The sequence below is a fragment of the Phoxinus phoxinus genome (assembly GCF_949152265.1).
Source record: "Phoxinus phoxinus genome assembly, chromosome: 2".
NCBI classification, from domain to species: domain Eukaryota; kingdom Metazoa; phylum Chordata; class Actinopteri; order Cypriniformes; family Leuciscidae; genus Phoxinus; species Phoxinus phoxinus.
In genome coordinates, this window is record NC_136877.1 from 23,351,413 (window position 1) to 23,374,835 (window position 23,423).

At 38.6% G+C, this 23,423-nt stretch overlaps 1 protein-coding gene across 1 annotated transcript in view; it reads left to right on the plus strand.

Annotated features, from left to right (window-relative positions):
- The window catches only part of LOC306987797 (neural-cadherin), a 245,577-nt gene that overhangs the window by 199,302 nt on the left and 22,852 nt on the right, over positions 1-23,423 (plus strand). The window contains 7 exon segments of the mRNA XM_079592371.1: positions 9,499-9,713; positions 19,744-19,871; positions 21,214-21,270; positions 21,272-21,304; positions 21,306-21,343; positions 21,685-21,808; positions 22,793-22,917. Coding sequence (XP_079448497.1) covers positions 9,499-9,713; positions 19,744-19,871; positions 21,214-21,270; positions 21,272-21,304; positions 21,306-21,343; positions 21,685-21,808; positions 22,793-22,917 — 720 coding nt within the window.

The following is a 23,423-nucleotide window of genomic DNA, read 5'->3' on the forward strand; positions in this document are numbered from 1 at the left end:
AGACTTAGACAGTCCCGCAGAAGAGTGCTTTAAATATCAATGTTTTCTTGCACAAACGCTGTTATTCACGTGCATCAAACATCCAACCATCCTTGAGTGTTTAGCTCTCAATGTCCTCTTTCTATTAAGTGAACTTCATGAGTCACTTTCATTCAGCCCATGTACAGTACCATGTCTGTGCTTCATTAGAATTACATAGATATATAGATTTACAAATCTTTTGTGAATGTATATAAGTGGGAAAGGGGTCGATGTCAAACACATTTACTCATAGACTATAAACTTAAATTGAGTAGTCCTGCAAAAAATAATCAAATTTCCCCAACCGCTGGTAAAATAATGCAAAAAAAAAAAAAAATCATATTTCTGCAGCGACTGTTAGCATAAGTAATGAGACAAAAATATCTTCTTTGTAAATTATATATTTGCAGGCCCAATATAGTTGCTGAAAAATACTGTATTTATCATAAGTAGATTGTGGAGCATTATTATATGTACAGATGATAAAATGTAGAACTAGAGTCAATTTAAACATAAACACCCTCAATCATACTTTGTCTAATTAAGCTGCATCCTTTTAGATGATTGTCACCATTCAACAAATAATGACAGCTCCCCAGTTAGAGGAGGAAATGCATTTTGTGTAATTTGCTGTGTTCATGAAATCATATGTTTCGTAACTGGTTTTATGTTCTTGAAATCTGAACTTTTGCTCAAAGGATTTGTGTTACTGTACTTTACATATTAATGAACAGCATATTCTGCAACTTTGGGATCCAATTTTGATTTAAATTTCTAACTTTCATGTATATTTATCCATCAAAAAATAATAAAGATTGTTTAGTAGCATGCTACAAAAATATTTTTTTTTTTTCCCCATTAATAAATATCTAATCATTCTTAAAACAAGATCAATTTACTTGATGCTCAATTGCTAGATAAACAGTAGGACTTGGTTATTGACAATATATATTTGTTTGTTTCTTTGAAGTAAACAGTAGAAATTAAACCTAATTATATATAATATATATTTCTTGTTAGCTTACGTATGTTTAAAGGTGCAGGTGATCTGGGAAATGCTAACCTTTAGGTTAACTTTAGCACTAAAAACATACAATCCCACCCTCTCTGCAACTCGCTGTCTAAAGCCACAGAAGCCATGTGTTTTGTACCATGGAGATGATCAGAGACCAAATTATTGGATTATGTGTCATTCACTGGTGAGAACTTTACAGTACACCAAAGGCTATAGAATAACACAAGACGCGTCACTCATATTGTTTTGAATGGGGAAAAGTGCAACTCTCAATATGGTGGAATAAGTCCCGCCTTCTAAATAAGAGCCAATCGTCGATCGAAACAGTCAGTCGCGTGCTTCCACTGCACATGTGCATTAGCTCTATCCATGATTCGAGCATTTAGAAACAAAATCTATGAGACAGTTGTCAAATTTCATTGGTGATTTCAAATTTGAAATTTAATCGTAAGCTTGGCAAACAGTTTTGGAGAATTTGATGTTTCCCCATTCAAAGAGATGCACTTGTATGCCCGGGAGGCGTTTCAAAGATGGCCGCTGAGTGAAATGACTTGAAAAGGACTGAGTACTACAATAACGAACGTAAACAACTGTTTGCCTACTATTCTCACTCTGTCTGCACAGCTTACGTGAAACGCGCTGATGACATATGATGTCTGCATGAACAGGCTGCGCAAACACGTTGATTGATTGGGAACACATGGCATATTTACATTCAGACCGAATTATTTATGGTTCTACACCTTTCACAGACTATATATATATTTATAAAAATACATTTAGACCTCTTAACATAGTAATTGCTATCAGGATATGAGGAGACTTTCAACCAGCATAACAAAACATTTTTCTGTAGACAATCACCTATTGCACCTTTAATGAGAAATAAGACAAATACTGGTTAAGAAAATGCTTTTTTGCAATGAAGTGCTCAACAATAGCATAGACTATATGCTTTATTAAAATACTATTTCTGATATGCAGATACATGCCTGCTGTATATTCCAGCACAGTTCACATCACTCCGCTGAGGTGCTGGACCTCAAGATTTCAGGAGCAACATGAAGATTGTCAGGAAGGAGGCTTAATGGTGGATTTGTAAATGGAGGGCAGGGGGGAGATTATTGTAGGTCTTTCACAGGCTAACCAATGGAATCCTCACACTGTTTATGCTGGCAGGAAATGAGCAAAAGGGAAGGGGTAAAACGGACCAGAGGGAGTAAGAGGATTGTGTTTAGCCATCATGGCTGATATTAATGCTAGGATTCACTGGAGGAGATAAATTGGTCTGATTTAGTACATCAAGCAGAACAGAGCGGAGTCTTTTTTTTTCACAATGTAGGAAGAAGTTTCTATTTTAAAGCGTTTTACTGTCTCTCTGGCATTCTCCATCGCTGACAAGCACACACTCTTAATATTTTAGGTATCGCTCACACTGACCCCAGTGAATTTCATGGGACAGAGGCCAATTCTTTCAGTTCGTTTCTGCTTTAGAAAGATCTGTGACCCTGCTGATGTTTATCAAAGGCTGTTGTTTCTTTAGGGAATGAAAAGGCTGTCAAACTGCTTTCTTGCTGTTTTTATGCTATTTAACATTTTTGTTCACAAACAACTGCTTGCAAGAAATGCCCCAAAGAAACTCAAAATTGCGTGATCAGCAAACATTTTGCTTTTTCATCTTTCTGCTCTTTTGCTCAGTCTTTTCTCAGACCAGCTTCGATATTCTCTTTTGCTCCAGTGGGACTGTCTTTTTCATTGATTATGTCACATAATTTGATCTTCACACTGAATTGCCCACTCAAAGCACCCCTTCATCCGTCCCTAAAACCCTGCCGACTGACTCTTACCAAAACCAAATCGCAGGGCTTATGCATTACTCAATCCTCAGCCTAAACGGGAGTCACCTGACATCGTTTCTAGTGAGTCTTCATGAAACTTTAGCTTAAAAGGGTATTATTCCCTTGACAGAGTTGCTTTATTGTATTGATTCGGACGGTTGAAATGTTGTCTTATTGCAACCAGATTGGCTCCTCTGTCTTGCTGGATTTGTGTCTTGGGAGAGCATTAGGCGCACCAGTCCTGAAATTTGTCCAAATCCAGCACACTATGAGGCTGACAGTAATCAATGGGCCAACATTAGAAATGTAATATCTGTGCCATTATCATGGAAAGTTTTCTCTGTGGTGTGCATTACTCTTCCATCCCGCACGTGTATCCATCTCAACACACTTGATGGATGAGTCGAGAATGACTATCTGACACACTATCTAAAATCTTTGAGACAGATTCCTGTAAAACTTTGGCATCTTATGAGAATGGATCTAAAGAAAACTCACTGCACTTTTATCTTTGATATTTTTGTTTAAGTTTCATGAAGAGTCATCCAAATGTGTTCATTCGCTTCAGATAAAGACTGTAGTCATAAAATTGTCCTATAATTGTTTTAATTATGTATGATGCCAGCCAGTCACCAACAGTTTTTTTTAAGCATGTTGAAATGACGTGACCTGTAATGCTTCACTAAACATCAAACGGTATCTTCATCCTCATTGGCTGCCGTCTCTGTAGATGTGTTAGTAGCGTAGTGTTGTTTGGTGATTTGAAGGGTGAAAATTGAATCTATAGACACTTCTTATTGTCCTTTACTAAAGAAGATACTGGGAGAATTCACACCTGTAAGGCAGATATTTTGTACAGTCGGGTCTGTAAAGCACTTTAGTCAACTTGTGTTGTTTTTAAATGTGCTTTAGAAATAAAAAAATATTGATTGATTGATTGAGATGAAGCAGAAAAAGGTCTGAAGCCAGAAAGACACAAACATTAGCGTGAACATCAGTACGGCATGCACAAGGTGGAAAGATTCGATGACATGGATAGACAATCCTGCGTTGTGATGCCCAAGTTGCTTTTATTTTTGTTGAACAGGTAAATTAATTAAATGTGTTAACTGATTTCTAAAATCCACTAGTATCATTGTGCTTTATTTAAAGACATTCATGCTGATACATGTCGATAGATGACAGTACTGTGTCGAACACCATTGTGGTAGGTATCTAAAGTACATGAGGAACAGCAATGATAGCTAGCTAATGACCTACGGAATGCACCTTTAATTCCTCTCAGATCAAACACTGCGTCTTTATCTTCAGAAAAAATCTTTACACTGTGTTCTAACGAGGTGGGACATGATAAACATTTATTTAATGTAAAAATTGTGTCCTAACATTTAAAATTGTGGATATTTCAAACCAGGTGAAAACAGACACAAATAATCCATTGTGAAGTATAATTGCACTGAAATCCTCATATCTGTACATTAAACATCAAATATTATCTGATTGGCTGTTGCATCACATAGAAGTTGCATGTTTGGTGTGAACAGACAATTGGTGGAATTGCCAGACTAGATATGGCAGTGATCATCAGGCTTTGTGTAGTTTGACGGTCAGTGCTATAAACATATCCTCAGCCTGTCTTCTGTTATGTTGTTTTAGTAAACATGGGAATAGTTTTGATTAGGGCACAGTGTAATTGGAGCCCTTGTGATGCATTGGATTGCTTTATTGGGCTCATTGACCTGCCTGACTGTCTGTCTTTCTTTTGTCAGTAATAAGTGCACAGAGGCCGTCAACCCTTGTCATTTTCTTTTCAAATGGGCAATTATAACTGCAACTATGTGTGAGACAGCGGAGAGAGAAAGAAATAAAAGACAAAAAGAGACAGAAGACAGACGTACAAAGGAAGGATGGCGATAGACCCATGCATTTTTCCAAAACTATGATTAGACTTGCCAAAGAGGAACTGAAGCAGGGGATCTGAGGGCACAGCAGTGCTTGGGTGGCAAACCACAAGAAAGCAATTTGTCATTGATGTTTCTGAGCAGATGATGCTGTTTGTGGGCTGAATCGAGAGTGTGCGCAACAGGTGGGGCTGATCCGTCAGAACGCAGAACAAGAGAGCTGTTGATTACTGTTTGAGTCATGCCAATACGTATGCATATGAAGTGTATCTGTTTGAGTCATGCCAATACGCATGCATATGAAGTGTATATTTTATATGGAAATTTTTGATGGCAAAAGGATGCACAACATCAGACTGGTATTGTATGGTCTACTGTGGTTCCATTTTTTCCTGATTTGTGGGGGATGATGTTTGGGAAGTTCCCATGATGAGAAAAGCTTTTCCTGGAAGTCTGGTAGAATACATTTACATGATTTAAAGGGCACCTATTATGACATTTAAAATGTTCCTAATGTTGTTTTGGGAGTCCCCAACAACAGTTTTACATGCATGCAATGACAAAAAACACTTTTGTTGTCGTATAATATGCATTTATTTTTACCTGATTTGCTCACCGACTCCCAAATGATTCGTTCAACGACTCATTTTTCCAAACCCCTCCTCTGCGCGACGCTAATCTGCGTTGATTGGTCAGATGACCCAGCAGTGTTTACATAGATAATACTTATTGTTTAACATGGAGTTCAATGATGCTTTTATCAATTAAATTGTGTTATAATGATGATTATAGTCCACTGCTTTGTAGTTTGTAGTAAAAAACTAAAAATAAGATAAAGAATTTAATGTCATTTTAGCGAGCATAGCCCAGAGTTCATATTGTAAAAGCACAATCAGTCTTTGTTTGCGTTAGCCCGATGCATAAACATAACGTTTTCACACAAAAAAAAAAAAAAATGCAGTTACGTTACTACGAGGTATTACTCTATTCTTTAAGACAACTCCGAAAACAACGACAAACACTTCACATATCTCAATACAATTGTCATTGAAGACCTAGAAGCTAAACGGTGCTTACACAACAAACAAACAAAATAATTATTAAGCATGCTACATAAAACATAAATGCAACAATTATTAATAACACTTACAGGTTGTGATACGGAGGAGGAAGCTGATGCAAATACACCTTGAACTGAACCTTCCTTCAATATCAGCCGGCTCGCGAATCCAAGTTTGATTGCATTTAAGTTGGTAAAGCAATCGTCTTCAAAATGGCGCGAACAAAGCAGAAGGCTCGGACTATACTTCTGTGGTATAGTTGTATATATGAATTGTAGCCACTTAGTCTTCAAATGCTCCTCCTTGGGCAGATGAAAAAAGTTGGCTTTTGAGTCGCACTTCAGAACACAGCGTCTCGTCGCCCTGATGTTTTCTAGTTGTCCCTGGCCTTGGAGCGCAATAAGTGGGCGTATCGTATTCAAATAACTTGACAAGTTGACGTCATCTAGTCAGAGAAAAAGCTTCGGTCTTCTAACGATTCATAAAAATGACTCAGAGTCGACTCTTACTTTTGAAAGACAATAACTTTATATACGGTGCACTTTCATATTTCAAACTTTGCAGGATGTTTTTGTTCACTTAGATCTATGTTACACACTACATGAAAGGTACATTTCAAAATTCCATAATAGGTGCCCTTTAAAGTAAAACCAAACTCATAATTTTTCACATACTATACATTGCTGCAGTACCTCTTTTCACACTCTGCCTGAAACGCTCTCTTTTAGTTCCTTTCTCTTTAAAGCCCCCCTTCCAAAACATCCAGTCTACTCTGGTTGTGACGCAGGTTGTGATTTGTCAACCATTTAGAGCGTGTAATGGAAATGTAACATCATGTCATGTATAGGTATGAAACAAACATGTCTTGAACTGTCTTTTCAAACAGTATCACTTTTTCTGTTACAGTTACTCAATTTTCACAGAAATACTGGGATAAAAGTTTATTATTTGGATATAAACATGTCTGCGCAGTGTTATAACTAAAGTGGCGGTACTTACCAAAGATGGTGGGGCATTGTTTGGTGGTTGTGGGGGGATTGGTTGTCTCCCTCTGTAGTTTTGGTTTGAACATTGGGGGGTTGGAGTGTGAACTGTTTAACAGGACATACTGTATGCTCCCTTGTGAGATCTATTTATTTGTTTGTTTGTTTTTTGCAAAAAGGGTCCAAACATGCAAATTTGTTGATACCATAACTGTAATAAAGTATCCTATAGTTAACAATCACTTGTTTACAAAGTGCAATGGGGATATCTTTACTTAAAATATTTTAATACTGAACATGTTAATTTCCTGTCATCTTTTGGAATATCTGAAAGCAGGTTTTTCCTAATATCTGTCATTATTAGCAGAACACAATTTACACATGGGGAAACTAGTTTTAATCGATAATTCAAGAAGGTCCTCTTTCTAACTTGTGCTCGGGCTTAAAAGTAACATCTTGTAATTGTTTAACTATAGCAATTGTTACAATAGAGATTTAATTACTAGTAAGACTATTGATGCCGCCTCATTACTATGCGTAGGCCAATGTTAACTTTTTTTTCTCTCTTTTTTTTTATCTATAGCATTTGTTATGATAAATATGAACCTACTCATTTAGAAACTATAGCTACAACATGCACCAGTTGTAATATAAATCTTAAGTGAAAAAATCTATTCCCTTAAAGGGGTGGTTGATTATAATTTCACTTTTCTAACTTTAATTAGTGTGTTATGTTGCTGTTTGAGCATAAACAACATCTGCAAAGTTACATCTCTCAAAGTTCAAAGCAAAGGGATATATTTTCTTTTAAAGAAATAATTTTTTAAGGACTACAACAAACGGCTGTTAGGGATTACATGACATTCCTCCCGGGTTAGTAACATCATGAACCCTAAAATTTACATAAACCCCGCCCCCCGGAACACGATTTATAGATTATCAAGACAGAATATGCTAATCAATGACTAGAAGAAAACTACACATAAGCTACATAAATTCATCAACTCACTATTCATAAATGTTGTCTACATGTTGTCACTTCTTGAGTCTCTCCATCTTTGTCTGACTCTGGTTTGAACACGTGTGAGGTAATCGAAGCTGCTGTTTTAGCTCCGCCCTCTGTGCCGGGAGCAGCAGCTCTTTTGCATTTAAAGGGACAGACACAAAAACAAAAGGTGACAACTTTAACATGCTATATAAAAATATCCGTGGGGTATTTTGAGCTAAAACTTCACATACACACACTGGAGACATCAGGGCAGTATTTTACATCTTGTGAAAAGGGCATTATAACACCCCTTTAATAAAGATTATCTATTATAAATTATGCTACTAGACAAAATTTACCACAATAAATACAATAGAAAAAGCACTCTAATTTATGTTGGTGCAGGATGATGTTTTCCCCCTTTTTAGTGGCTTTTTTAGATCATGTTTGACTTTCTCTGAAGCGTTTTACTACATTCTCAATAGAATTCAAATGGGTTGCACATTTTATCATCTGCGTCGCGATAGGAACGGCTCGTGCTAATTTTATAATTTTTTTGGAGCTCGCATTGCTCATGCAAAATTAAACGATTGAGCTTTAGTCACAGTCATATTGCACAAACAGGTATATTACACACTATAGGAAAGGTAAAATAATAAAAAAGCACAATATGTGCCTTTTAATTAAGATTTGAAGAATGCTATATTGTAGATGTAAACATGCCAAATATTATTTTGTTACATAATGTGTGTAGTTTTTGTTTCTGCCAAAGAAAACAACCACAAATATACCTCAGAGTTCTAACTTCATTTCTCAGAATTACGAGTTCATATCTCACAATTCAGACTTTGGTTTTCGAGTTGCAAAATAAAATAAAAATCATAATTGCCTATTTAAATGTCGCAAATCTGAACTTTTTTCTCTGAATACTAAGTTTACATATCACTTTTGTTTTTCGCCACGGAATGAAAATAATACAAATTAAAAGTAATTGTGACTTTTTATCTCACAATTTAGACTTTTCTTCTCAGAATTATGAGTTTATTTTTTACTTTACAAGTTACAAGCTCAGAATTGTGAGGAAAATTATGAAAATTGTGAGATATAAGGTTGCAATGACCATCTTTTTTATTTTATATTCCATGGCTGAAATAAACTTCCATTGTCATGTGTTCATTGAATACATTTTTAAATAGTTTAAGAGAACGTATAAGGGAAAGGATAAGAATTAAATGTAGGATAATAAGGGATGGTCTTTGAAGTTTGACTGAAGGGATGCAGGCAGTGGTCAGTGAAGCATCCCTCACTGTCTGGCTCCTAAAGGCTGTATTTGACAGGTTGCATCATTCAGCAAGATGAGGTGGGAGTGGGATTCAAAGCTCTGAGAAAAATCATGACTATTGGTTGTGATTCCTGACCAATGCAGCACAAATACAGGGTTGAAACCTATGTTAGGAAGATGAGTTTGTATAACTGTCAACATGGGTCTTTCGTCTAGACTTAATAGGAGAGTTCATCCAATTTAGGGCTCTGTAAGATCACCATGTATGATGACTACAAACCTTTTTGTGTTTGTACATTTTATCTGTTTAGTCCAGATCAGTCCAGTAGCAAGTGTACAAAACCAGAAACTCATTAAACTCATCATTATCATTTAAAAGAGCTTTTGATTTCTTGTTTTCATACCATAGATGCCAGTGCCCGGCTCAGTTTGAGGGACCCGAGTGCCAGCAGACAAAACACAGTTTCCATGGAAACGGCTATGCTTGGTTTCCCCCAATAAGGCCATGCTTCGAGAGCCACCTCTCGCTGGAGTTCATCACAGAGGTGGCAGATGGCTTGCTGCTCTACAGTGGACCCCTCTCTCAGCTTCAGCCGTGGGAGCCAGAGGACTTCATGGCCATAGGTAACCTACACACACCGTCACCGCAGCCGAGCCGCAGGTCGAGAGGCGAGGGATGTGGGTATTGCAAATGTGCAGCGGCATTAAGGCAGAACTTTGCTTCAGTGTCTACATCAGTCTTTCATATCACAAGCTGAACCTCTGGCACGTCTTCACTCATCTCCCAGTAGGGCTACACATAGAGAGAGGAGAATGAAAAAAGGGTGGTAATATGTTTATTTTAGACAGAAAGAGATGAAGAGACTCCTTCGCGTCTCTCCAGCAGGATTTAGTGTTTCTAATAAAAAAAGTTTTATTGCTGTAACATTTTCTTACTCAGGGGAGATCTACTATCATCTAACAACCTAAGATAAAAAATAGCACATTATTTCTGTTTGTTTGCGTATGTGTGTCATAAATTCCGCCGCATTGCCGCGTGTGCTGCCGTATAGTAGCTCATTAGGGGTTAACGAAGGCACTCATTATATCAGTAAAGGCTTATTTGTCATTCATCTGGGAGAATGATTACAATGGGGTATACACATTTAGAGCTTTAATGAACTCACAGATCTGCCTACGTGCCGTGCATACGTTCATATGAGAGCATTCCGCTCTTGATCAGTTCACTGGTGTGTTGGCTAATGTGGATAAGTAGCAGATAAGGCAAGTGTGTGAGTGTAATCAGTGCAGGGTGAGATGCTGAACATATGGAGAGAACGAGAGAGGGATGCATGGCAGACAGCGTATCTGAGATGAGAATGAGAGAGTGACAGGGAGTGAAAGATGAAGATTAAGTGAAGTGTGCGACTGTGGACAGGGTTTCAAGGTGGCTCCAGCAACAAAGAGTGGTGAAGTGGTAGAGATCTGTCTGAGCTTCAGTTTCAGGTCAGTATCAGGGTGGGAGCGATAGTCAAATTATTTTCTTTTTTATGAAATGGTGCTGTGCTTGTGTTGGAACTGCTTGCTTGCTGGCGAGGGATCTCTGAATATCTGTGATAACGGACTCCTGATCCCATTGACTAGAAAGACGAATGATAACATATGTTACTATTGGGGGTTGCACAGACTAGTCGACTTTAATCTTCTGCCGTGGCGTTTTAAGCTTGACGTCGACTAACTGATCGTGGGCCTATAGAGGGCGCAACAGGATAAGAAATCTTTGAATTTCACTTTTACACTCCTGTTCCAACAGTTAAAATGACAAAATAAATGCATACTTCGAGAGCGCTGCACAAGATATATTTGATTATGCCATCTGGTGCTCAAAATTGATTGGATGAATGCGTTTTAAACAGTTTATTTTACGTGTAAGTTACTCGCCGTTCTAAACTAATGCGCTGCTGCATTGTAACACACACACACATTCAGACAGTAGCTTGCACATCACGTGCAGATCGTGTGCACTCAAACATTCAGTAGTGCAGAAATGTATTGTCAACACTGTTATGTGATTTATCAATAATAAAGCTTAGAAACTGAAAAGTTCTAGCATATTTTTCTTAGTAACTAAAACCCACAGATTCACCATAAGTAGAGAGATGCTGCCATTAGGTAGAATTAATTCACACGCAATCACTCTCTCACTAATGCATTCATATAAATGCAATCTTTGGTACTTTATATCTGATTTAGAACGAGCAGAAATCTGTGAGAAATACAAATTTTGGTTCCTAGTTAGCATGTTTTTAGGGGCACCTCAGATGCTATTCCTTCACATCTTCTGCTTTGGAATTGTACGGATTGGATTGAATTTGGGCACTGGCTTCAGAACCAGCACTAGAAAAGGGGTGCAAGAGAGAGAGAGAGGTTGGATAGGTCTAGTGATGACATGCAGCAATCAGAAAGAGGAGAAATGGAAACAGAGAAAGAGTCTAGTAGAGAGACAGCGAGGAAAGAGAGCCAGATTAAATAGATGAAAGATGTTCAGATTCGAAGGAACTGCTGAGGAGGAACAGTAAGTGGCGCAGCTCAGACACGATTTAAGCCGAGAAAAAAGTTCATGTCTGGGTGAGAGACGAAAATGGTGTGTGAACGGGAAGGTGGAACAAAGAAAGAAAGCGGGTGATGAATAATGATGAATGGCAGTGCGGAGGACAGCAGAACAAGTGTAGCCACAGTGTGAGTCTCTGTACATTACTCTCTCTCTCCAGTCCTCCTCGTCTTCACTCTATCAGACCTTATTACTTACTGCTGTTCTTCACTGTGGCCTATTAAACCTTATCATTGGCCTGCTGCCTGCCAGTTTTACGCCTCTGCTCTTCTTATTAAAGACACTCATGACACTGATACTACAATGCAGTTGCATAGTGCAAAACACACCCGGGGCCTCCCACACACATCCCTGTGTGCAGCAGATCATTCGTGTGTGTCTGTGTGAGTATTAGTACTTCTGAGTTGTTTATGAATAGATTATGAATCTGTTGGTTGGCTGGAAAGCCACTCATGACCTTTGCAACACATCTAAGTTCAATAAGTTAGTATTTGTTTGGCTTTGATTGGTTTGAGGTGAGCTGAACATTGCGGCTGGTCAGTAAACATTTCCAGCCGGCAGTTTAGCTGTAAGAGTTTTGGCTTTAAGTTAAAATTGGCATGACATTTATTTATTTTTATACTGATATTCTAAATACATTTGTGAGTAAACATGTGTTTTCCTTTTAACCCATATGTATCTTAAGGCACGCATATGGGTGATTCACTCATCAGTGAATTATAAGTTATAATTCATAATAATTTATAATGTTAAAACAAGCACCAAGCATGAAATCCACACGTGGCATCTGTATTAAAGAGAAACCGTCTTTATTCACCTCTAGCATGAATTACTTCTCATTACAACCCAGATTCATTTTCTCTAGACGACCTCTGACCTGCTCCTCAATTTATTTTCATAGGTGGAAATGGGCACTGAAACGTGCTTGAAGCCTTTGTCACATTGGTCTTATTGGTGGTTACAGTCTCTTTTCAAGGTTAGACAAAGATTTGAGGGGTGAGCATGTCGAATCAATAGACAAATTAGACTGACAAATCTAATTTATTTGATTAAGGACACTTATTGAATGATAAGAAGCCTCATGAGGTAGTTTATCCATGACTGAAAATACTTCTGGCTGTAGATGATGTTCAGGGACATTGAGAAACATGCCTTTTGTGAATAGATGCCTTTTGTGAATAGGTTTTGTCAAGGATGTAAAGGTAATATGTCCTGTAGAATTTATTCATAATATTATGCATTATCCAAAACGGTTTCTTATGTCGGTTTCCTATAGAGAAGCTTAAAATGTGTATATATGGGTGTATATACATGTGTATGTATATATATATACAGTATATAAACTCCAATATTATTATTGAATGAGGGCTACATGACCACCTTTTTGAATAAAATATAAATATTCACTTTGGTTTCATTAAGTTTATTTTAAGAAAGAAAGAAAGAAAGAAAGAAAGAAAGAAAGAAAGAAAGAAAGAAAGAAAGAAAGAAAGAAAGAAAGAAAGAAAGAAAGAAAGAAAGAAAGAAAGAAAGAAAGAAAGAAAGAAGAGAAAGAAAGAACAAAATTTTTCAGAATTTATAATAGAAATGTTTCTTGAGTAATGGCTTCTGAAAATTCAGCTTTGCCATCGCAGGAATAAATTATTTATATATATATATATATATATATATATATATATATATATACATATTAGGGCTGCACGATTAATCGCAATTTACATGAAATCGCACTTAAACCGATTTGGCTTATTGCGATTATGAAATTGCACATGCTGTACTTATTTTTTCATGCGCAGCTTGTCATTAATGTACGGCTTTGTAAACGCTGCTCCATCTGAAAGCACTGTGAGTTTGAGTCACTTATAATGTGCATTTGAAAACGCAACACGCGTCAAACATCTTTCCAAGCATGAGAAGCATTTATGAACCTTCAAAAGGACATTTGAGCATCCTTCTGTAAGATAATGTGGCTTCATACCCAGAATAAGGCAGTTGTGTTTATTAGTCATGTTTAATCAATCAAAGCATCTCAATCTTCTGTTTATTCAGCTACAGCGATGATGCCCGATAAGGATTTCCTGGAATGATATGCATTATCGCACTTCTGCGGTGCGGCATATTTAGCGTCTCAGTGCGAGAGCGCACGCTGGTGTTCAGATGGAGCAGCATTTACTACCGATCAGCCGCTCTGCACTGACAAGCTGCGCATGAAATAATTGCAGGCTTTGCCAAATCACGTGCGGTTTCATTGTGATTAATTGTGCAGCCCTAATAAATAAATACAAATATAGTATAGTATATTTTATGGTATATATATAGTTCTTTCAAAAACATTATAACCTTAATTGTGTGTGTGTGTGTGTGTGTGTGTGTGTGTGTGTGTGTGTGTGTGTGTGTGTGTGTGTGTGTGTGTGTGTGTGTGTGTGTGTGTGTGTGTGTGTGTGTGTGTGTGTGTGTGTGTGTGTGTGTGTGTGTGTGTGTGTGTGTGTGTGTGTGTGTGTGTGTGTGTGTTAAATAATCAATATTTATCAATATCTGGAAGAATCGATAGGTAATAAGTAAAACCTTTGTTTTAGCCTATTTTTATTATCGGTCAATGAAAATGCCGTAAAAGTATTTTAGGAACTGTGAATTGTTTATGAAAGTGTTTGTGAGCTTTTACACACACACACACACACACACACACACACACACACACACACACACACACACACACACACACACACACACACACACACGGGGAGCGTCTGGCAGATGAAAGTGAGCACAGAGATACAGTTACACCCAGAGTGTGATGTGTGCATTATGGTCAATTTGCAGAAACCTGCTTCACCGTGAACCCTCTCAGACTCATCATGCCACAGCAGCTCTTAAATATCCCTTTCAACTTACAATATTTCAGCTCATTTCCTGAGCCACAGATGTGAGGGCCACTGGGTGGGGTTTTCAGGGTCCATAAGCCATCGGCCCTCCTGCTCGTCCCTTAGGACCCGCAAAGAGAAGCCATTTCTTATGCTTAAAGTGGAAATGCATTTGAGGGGGATCCAAGGGGAGAAGGTTGGTCTCCCTTCATCTTCCCTCCTGCTGACAGAGGGATTAATGTGCAGTGATGTTGCAGGGAGACCGGTATGAATTAGGGATGAGGAGCAGAGAGCACAGACGACCCCCTGTGACTGCAGAGGGATCGTTTCTGAGAGCAAAAACATGTTGCAGCCTAATTACATATACAGATTGTGTTCCCTGTATATGACATTGACATGTGTAACACTGAAAGTGCTGGCCAGTGGTCCAGATCAAACCATGTGTCCCCTCACCCTGTTTTCTCTCTTACTCTCTCTCTCTCTCTCTCTCTCTCTCTCTCTCTCTCTCTCTCTCTCTCTCTCTTCCTGGTTTTCATGTGTATATTAAGGCTGACTGTGACACACCAAGCCGTTGGTCTGTTATCAGCCAACACCGGGACATTTTTGAGTGTCTGTTAGCTCAGTTTTTGTTGCATGTTCCACACTATGGTTACAAGTCACACTCCGTCCGTGATAGAGAGAACTCTGATTGGCTGTTTTGCTTTATAGCAAACCATTGCAAGAGAAGAAAAGTGAAAGTGATGAAAGCGAGCAAACAATGAAGTCAAGAGGGGTACACCGAGAAGCTGGTTGTAATTTTACCTCATGTTACATGATTATTCCAATACTCGACACAGCTGTCTGGAATGAAGAAAGTGATCAACATGATTCATATTCAAAATGGTTAAGGTACTGATATACTCACATTCTTTTTTGTTTTTCGCTTAGGGGTAGAAAAGTATGCAGTCCTAGTTTTATTTCTACTTTTGAATGATGAATATATACTAATAGGCTATTTAAGTGTTTTACTGTTTGGACTTTATGGTCTAAGCTCCTCGTTTGGACAGTTTTTAAGGCGCCCTGAGTTCTTGACTATTTTTCGACTATAGACTTGTCGTCACCCTGCTCTTATGATCGCCATTTCCTCTCACGCAGGCGCAAAACTGCTAGTTGGTCGTTGTTTATAGTCTTTACAGTGTGTTCTAGCACAACTTTTTGTCCCAGACGCATGGGACAAGAGCCAACAACATAGTCATTACCACTAGTTCTTTGATGATGGTTTGGTGTGTCATGGCCTTTAGAAACTTTCAATAGTCACTTCCTCTTTTCGTCTGTCTTACAGAGACACATTCATTACTCCCCCTCGTTTCAGTCCTTTTCAAATCAATACCAACCCTAGACTTGTACCTTTTCCATCTCTCATTTTCACTGCTGTTGCCCTTCCTTTCTCGATCCTACTTCATCTGCACTCTACCTAAAATGTCATGTCAACCCGAGAAGACATGGTCTTCCTCTCAGTCGGCAGCGCTTCATGTCTGGGACAGGATTGGTGACAGAATCAGTGTAGGGGAGCAGTTATCTGTTCTCAGGGGCTTCCCTCTAAAAAGGGCTTCTCAGCCCAGATTACAGCAGCACCCAGCATGTTCACTGTTATCTCCAGCTCAACACTCTGATACCATCGGAAGCTAGTCTGGAGACACCTGAGAAAAAGAGACCATTGGAAACCGCCAAGATAGAAACAGTTTCAGAAACTCTGAAGAGTTTATAAAGTTTATTTAAATGGTAAATGGACTGCATTTATATAGCGCTTTCACAGACCCAATGGCCACCAAAGCGCTTTACATGTTGCCTCACATTCACCCATTCATACACCGACGGCGGTGTCAGCCATGCAAGGCGCCATCCAGCTCGTCGGGAGCAGCTGGAGTTAGGTTTCTTGCTCATGGACACCTCAACACTTGGTCAGGTGGAACCGGGGATTGAACCACCAACCTTCCGCTTTGTAAACAACCTACATGAACCACTGAGCCACTGCCGCCCACATTCGCCCATTAATTCAGCCGTGTGAATCATGAGTTAATATAGGGACTTTTTTGGGGTTTATAATTTCGAATTGGAAATATTTAAAATATTATGGCGAGCTAACAGGGAGTGTTGAAGCACTTTCCATATGCTTTTATTGTACACACAAAGTGCACAACATGACTGATATTTGTTACAATTGAGATGAATTAACTCAAGCGCAAACAAACTCACTGTCATGCATTTAGAGTCGCAAGCATGTGTTGTATGTCCTTGTTCATTTGTTATTTCCTGTTTGTGTACCTTTTTGAATTCAAACGCTTACAATTAAATGGTGACAAGGTAAATATTGTGAACATGTAAATTTGATTATCACAATAAATGTATTCCATTCATAAAGCATTCATTAACACCATTTAAAGATAAGAAGTAGATTTGAAAAATAATGTGAAGAACTGATTAATTAAATGTGGGAATATTATAAGTCAAGTCAAGTCAAGTCATCTTTATTTATATAGCGCTTTTTACAATACAGATTGTATCAAAGCAGCTTCACAGTGATAACATGAAAATAATACAAAAAAACAATTTCATCATCATCCACCTTTAAGGCAGATCTATAATATTGTTAAATATGAAATGTCCCCAACTAAGCAAGCCAGAAGTTAAGGCAACAGCGGCAAGGAACCAAAACTCCACCAGGTGACAGAATGGAGAAAAAAACCTTGGGAGAACCCAGGCTCAGTCGGGGGCCAGTTCTCCTCTGCCCAATGAGTGAACAGTGTATGAAGTTCAGAATGAATCAGAGTATTTGTCCAGTTCCGGTTGGTTGAAGTCGGAGTGGAGAGGAGGAGAGACTGGTTGACACTTCAGGTCAGCGGCGTCGTCGTGTCCTGGCGCTGGTCCTTCATCAGATCTGGATACGGCCTGGTTCCGGTGGACAGCAGTAAACCTCGGGATAGACAGAGAGACTAATATTAGCGTAGACGCCATCCTTCTTATGATGTACCAAGTACATCAGGATTTACGGGAAGTGTTCCCGGTCCCGGCTGTTCTAAACTATGCAGCCTAATTATATAAGTCTATAATGTGTTATGTGTATGCTAGGCCGAATAGATGTGTTTTTAGTCTAGATTTGAACTGACAGAGTGTGTCTGCTTCCCGGACAATGGTAGGAAGACTGTTCCAAAGTTTTGGTGCTAAGTAGGAAAATGATCTACCGCCAGCAGTCGATTTTGATATTCTAGGTATTATTAACTGGCCGGAATTTTGAGATCGCAGTAGACGTGAAGGACTATAATGCGTTAAGAGCCCGCTCAAGTACTGCGGAGCTAAACCATTTAGTGCTTTGTAAGTGATCAGCAATATTTTAAAATTTATTCGATGTTTAATAGGCAGCCAATGCAGTGTTGACAGAACGGGGCTAATATGGTCATACTTCCTGGTTCTAGTAAGAACTCGAGCTGCTGCGTTTTGAACTAGCTGTAGTTTGTTTATTAAGCGTGCAGGGCAGCCACCCAGTAGAGCATTACAATAATCTAGCCTTGAGGTCATAAACGCATGAACTAATTGTTCTGCATTATTCATTGAGAGCATATGACGTAATTTAGATATATTTTTAAGATGGAAGAAAGCGGTTTTACAGATACTAGACACATGACTTTCAAATGAAAGATTGGTATCAAAGAGCACACCCAGGTTCCTAACCGACGACGAAGACTTAACAGAGCAGCCATCAAGTGTTAGACAGTACTCTAGGTTATTACGTGTGGAAGTTTTTTGTCCAATAATTAGAATCTCTGTTTTTTCTGAATTTAGTAGTAGGAAATTACTAGTCATCCAATTTTTTATATCAGCTAGGCATTCCGTCAATAACAAAGTTTGAGAGAGAAAGCTACATTTTAACGAAAGTTAAGTTAAACAAGATGAGGGGTTATCTCATTTTATCTGCACTAATAACACCAAAAAGTCTTGTTCACCATATAAATCAGTAGCTGACCAGAGTAATACCTACTTAATTAACACCTGCAACTGAGCAATTTCATTAAACAGTACTTCTGAGCCATTATTTCCATTATTGCTCTATTTGTCTCACAGCATGTGCTAACCAAACTCCCCCTCAACCGCGAGAGTGAGACAAAGTCCCTCAGCACTCATGTTTGAATGGGGTAAACCATGCAGGGGATGATGATGGAAGACGTTCACTTGCTGAAACACTCTGTGCAAGAAATAATAGGAGAAATAGAGTGACAGCGAGAATAAGCACAGATGGATGACATAAATCAGCCAGTTTTAATGACGGTGTGAGGGAATTAGCCCGGACAATATGTCTGGAGAGTCAATCATTTGATTTAAGCTAATGAAGTGGGTACATGTGTTTTGAGACGCGTCTAGTGTTGCTTAATTGCAGTTCATCTTATACATTGTCCTCTCATACAGTATGAAGAAAACACTGTGGCCAACGAAAGTTCAGTTTCATGGTCTGCAGATGGTGAGCGCCAGACAGTGCAACATAGCCGAGCTGAGAGGTAGTGCATGTTATTTACAGGAATGAAAAGAGTGCATCAAAGGGAGAATTCGAGTGGATGACAAGTAAGAAAATAGAGGGACAATTGAAAGACACTGGGAAAGCGGGTTGGTGAGACAAAAGACAGACAGACATATCTGCCAAAATAGGCACGGCGGGCTTATTTAACAGCAAAGATCCTGCTGATAAATGTGAAATTAGTTGAAGGCATTTCTGCCTGCATGCTCAGACTCTGTCAGAATATACGATGCTTAGGGGAGTCCTCCTGGCTTCATTAATTTTTAATTTGCCAATCGACTAACTCAGACAAAAAGAAGAACTTTCCGTAATATGTTTTTCCTATTATGCCAGAGGATAATTATAATCGTAATTGCGGCCAGGCTCTGCAGCGCTTACTTGACCCTGTAATGTGAAACAAAGCGCGAGTTTATGTGATACATTTGTTAGTCAAAAGCCTGTTGCTAGTTGAAATTAGAAAAAAACACTTTTGCTTGGCAGTTTTTTTCGGCAGTGTGTGTGTTTCTCAAGGTCCCTCACTCCTTTGTAGTTCTGTATCTGGGTTTTAACAGTCCAACTATGTCTCTAACTCTCTCTCTCTCTCTCTCTCTCTCTCTCTCTCTCTCTCTCTCTCTCTCTCTCTCTCTCTCTCTCTCTCTCTCTCTCTCTCTCTCTCAGAACTGATCGACGGCACCCCCACCCTGAAAATTAACCACGGCTCGGGTACATTGGTCCTGCAGTTGCCCGGCAACGTGAATGTAGCGGACAGACGGTGGCACAGACTGGACGTGAGGAGCAACAGCAAAGTAAGCATTCACCGTTAGCAAGTGACTGACTGCCGTGTTTAATCGAGCTGCGGCCCGTCTCTCCTCGGCAGCTTCTTCCAATAATACACCTCAGTACATCTGTACAAGACGTCAAAGTCTTACTATCTGGTCTGAAACCATCTTCACAGCCCGAGAGGGATAGATGAACTGTGGTCGCAGCTGTAAGCTGGGTTTACTTGATCCCAGACATTGTTTAGTGTGCTAATTTGTATTGTATTTAGTGTTGGCAGAACTGTTTCAGATCCAAAGGCCTCTTTGGTGTTGCTGCTAGTCGCTGTAGTAGTGCTAGCTTGTAGTCTTGCTGGGTGGAATTTGCCTTAGGGTCAGTCTGAAATATATTTAAATTATAATCCTTATTGTTCAATGCAAACAGGATGTGAGCATCCTGCTGGGTGTGAAGGGAACACTGCAAGTTGGAGCTTTTTAGCTTCTTGACATGCTATGTGTTAATAATACCGTGCCTGAGGCTTTAGCCTCCATAGAGAGTGAAGAAAGAATGTGAAGTTTGTCTTCTTCCAGAGTTAAAAAATTTTGGTGAGAAGAAGCTCTTGAACCAATTTGGTGATTTAAGTGTCTGTACAAGCAAAATAAACTCTCAATAACAATCTCTAGAAGACTGGAAACACTAATGACTATTGCCTAGATTTTTGCCCCCATTTACAGTCTGGATGAGTCAATGCTAGTTGCAGAAAGTCTGAGTCAGTGTAAAATGGTCACTGACCATATTTTTAGCCAATTTTAGAACACATTGTTTTCATTTGTCATGCATTTCCTAGAAAAATGATTCCCATTTTTTGTGCAATGGACTGTCAATCATACACTTACATCATACACTAAACAACTGTGTATGATGTATGTGTATGATTGAAAGTCCATTTCACTAAAACTTTGATTGCAAAGTTTAAGGCATCGAGAAAGTATGTTGGGGGACCATCAAAATAAAGTGTTAGCAAATATTAGGCAGTTACACTACAGTAGAATGTCTTAAGTGGACTATCGAAAATAAAGTGTTACCGGATGTTTTATTAGCTACTTGCTAGAAATATGTACCTAACATTGATGTATCTAAATAAACAGAAATAACATTAGCATATTTATTTGAAGGTTGTGGTAAAAACTTCAATACATTTGAAGGGAAAATAAATGGTCTGTTTCCAAATAATTATTATTTATTTTACATTTACATCATTGGTGCTACATAAAAAAAAGTTCAGTCTCAGAACGTTTAATATGCCGTTCCATAATTTTTACTTTCATGGAAGTCAAATTCCTACATCTGTGTGTTAATAAAGGTTCCTTTCTTCCACACGTTTGTTCCCAGGAGGTGCGTTTTACACTTGACCGCTGTGCGGGAGCCACTATCATGGAGATGGAGGGAAGTGGGCAGCTGGCTAACTACTGAAGACCACACCTTCCTGTGAAGTTTCTGGCATTACACCGAATATGGACAAGTAAAGCACTTCTCTTCCTTTATATTTCTCTTTTCACACCAACTTATGTTTGTTTAAAGTGTTAAAAATATCACCCTGATGAACCATAAAAGTTATAGTGCCAAAGAAGCCATTCCTCCACCATGGTACCATGACACAGAGCACCAGTCAATGAAAACGATCATTACCTTCCTCTTTCTCACTCTACATATGAGCCTCATCCCAATTATGAACTCAATAAAGTCTTTGAATATTGATAGTCACACAAAGGTCTCAATTTTAATCTCTAGAGGAAAATGACCTCTTCATAACATACAGCACATTAATGGCAATGGTCATTGCCCCTTCTGATGTGCTTTCAGGCATCTGAATGTGACGCAGGTGCTTCAGCTAGGAGGAGTGAATGAGAACCTGCCGTATATTTACCCGCAACTTCAACACAAGCACTTCACTGGCTGTATCCGAAACCTCATTGTGGACAGCAAGGTGAGGTTTTCTTGATTTTTTTTGAAGGGACAAATGAAAGGGGCTAAGAGTATCATTTTCCATAATTTTAGAACGATTGCAAATGTGACATTGATTTTAAACAACAGTTCGATAAACAAGTAGCATGAAGTAATATTAAGTGACCTTTAGAAGAGATTTTAGACGCAATATTGACTGTTTTTGCTTTAGGAAAAATAGTTCAAAACAAAGCCACAGCAGAAAAAGCTGCCATGTCAGAGCAACATACAGCTGTGTTACTGAATAAGTTTTTTTTTTTTTTTTTTTTTTTTTTTTTTTGCGAACGATGGAGTCAATGATTCAATGACCCATTAATAAAGACAGTGGCTGCATCCCATTGAGACTGCGTCCTTTCTAGACCAGTACAATCTTTCATTACACAATGAAATTGGACAAGCTCCGTACCGCTTCCTTTTCCGCTAATTATTTTTTGTGAATTAGATTGTGCAACGAAGACTGCCTTCCAAGTTTCTTTCAAATTGAGATTTGATGGAGCTTGATGAAGTTGCAGTCTAGATATGAAGCCTTGCTATGCCTTCACCTTTTATATTTAAAAGTATAATTGCACTTTTTTTTCCAACTTTTAATGTATATATAAAAAAACATTTTTATGAATATTCTGCTGATTTAGTGCTCAAGTAACATTTCTTATTATTACCAATGTTGAATTATTTGCTGCTTAATATGTTTGTGTAAACATGATACTTTTTTGGTTTTCCAGAATTCTGATGAGTAGAAAATGCTGTATATTTTTATACTGCCCTTCTATATTGATAATCAACGATGCTTACCATGACCTCATAGGGCTTGCAGACGCTGTCAGTTTTTAGTTTTCTAAGAAGTGTTATTTCAACTGAGTTATAAATGACCATGCCACTTGTCTTTTAAACTGATCTGTGATCTCACCCCACATTATCATGTCAAGGTGGGTGGTTGTTTGTTTCTCATTTTAACACCGGGACTCAGCTGAAAGTTCTTGAGTCTAAAACACTTGACCAGTGGTCATCAGACACACAGGAACAGCATAGAAGGGTTAACTTAGGCTACTGCGACTTGACTGGAGAGCAGGTCATAGACTGTGGAAGGAGGAAGTACGGAGGTAGAATTGCTATTTTAAAAAACTCTTCTGCCCACTCAGTTTTCTCAGATGGTTTACGTCCTTTTGCTCTTTCCCTGTTGTTGACCCGTGAGAATTCTAAGTAGGCTTTTTGGTGGCAAATACCATGTGATGGGTGCATGGCAAAGTGGTTTTAAGATTTAAGGATATTATGCCATTTACTTCTCCACCTTGGGAGGTACATGCAGGGAACTACAGTATGTTACTTAAAAGGTCACACAAGTTTGCTTGAGCTATGAATCCCATTAAAGAGAAAGTGCAAACCTTTAATAAATCCAAACTAAAGAAAAAAAAATAACCAAACAACCCTAAACCTTATGGTGAAAAGGTCAACCTTGCAGAGGTGTAAACCAAAAGCAAGCAGCCACAAATGCAGCCCAGCAAATCAAAATAAACAGTGAGACTTGTGAGAATGGGTCATTCGGCTCCAACTACGAAAAAGTCAGTAAAGTAATATACTAACAGTTACTATAAAAGTTT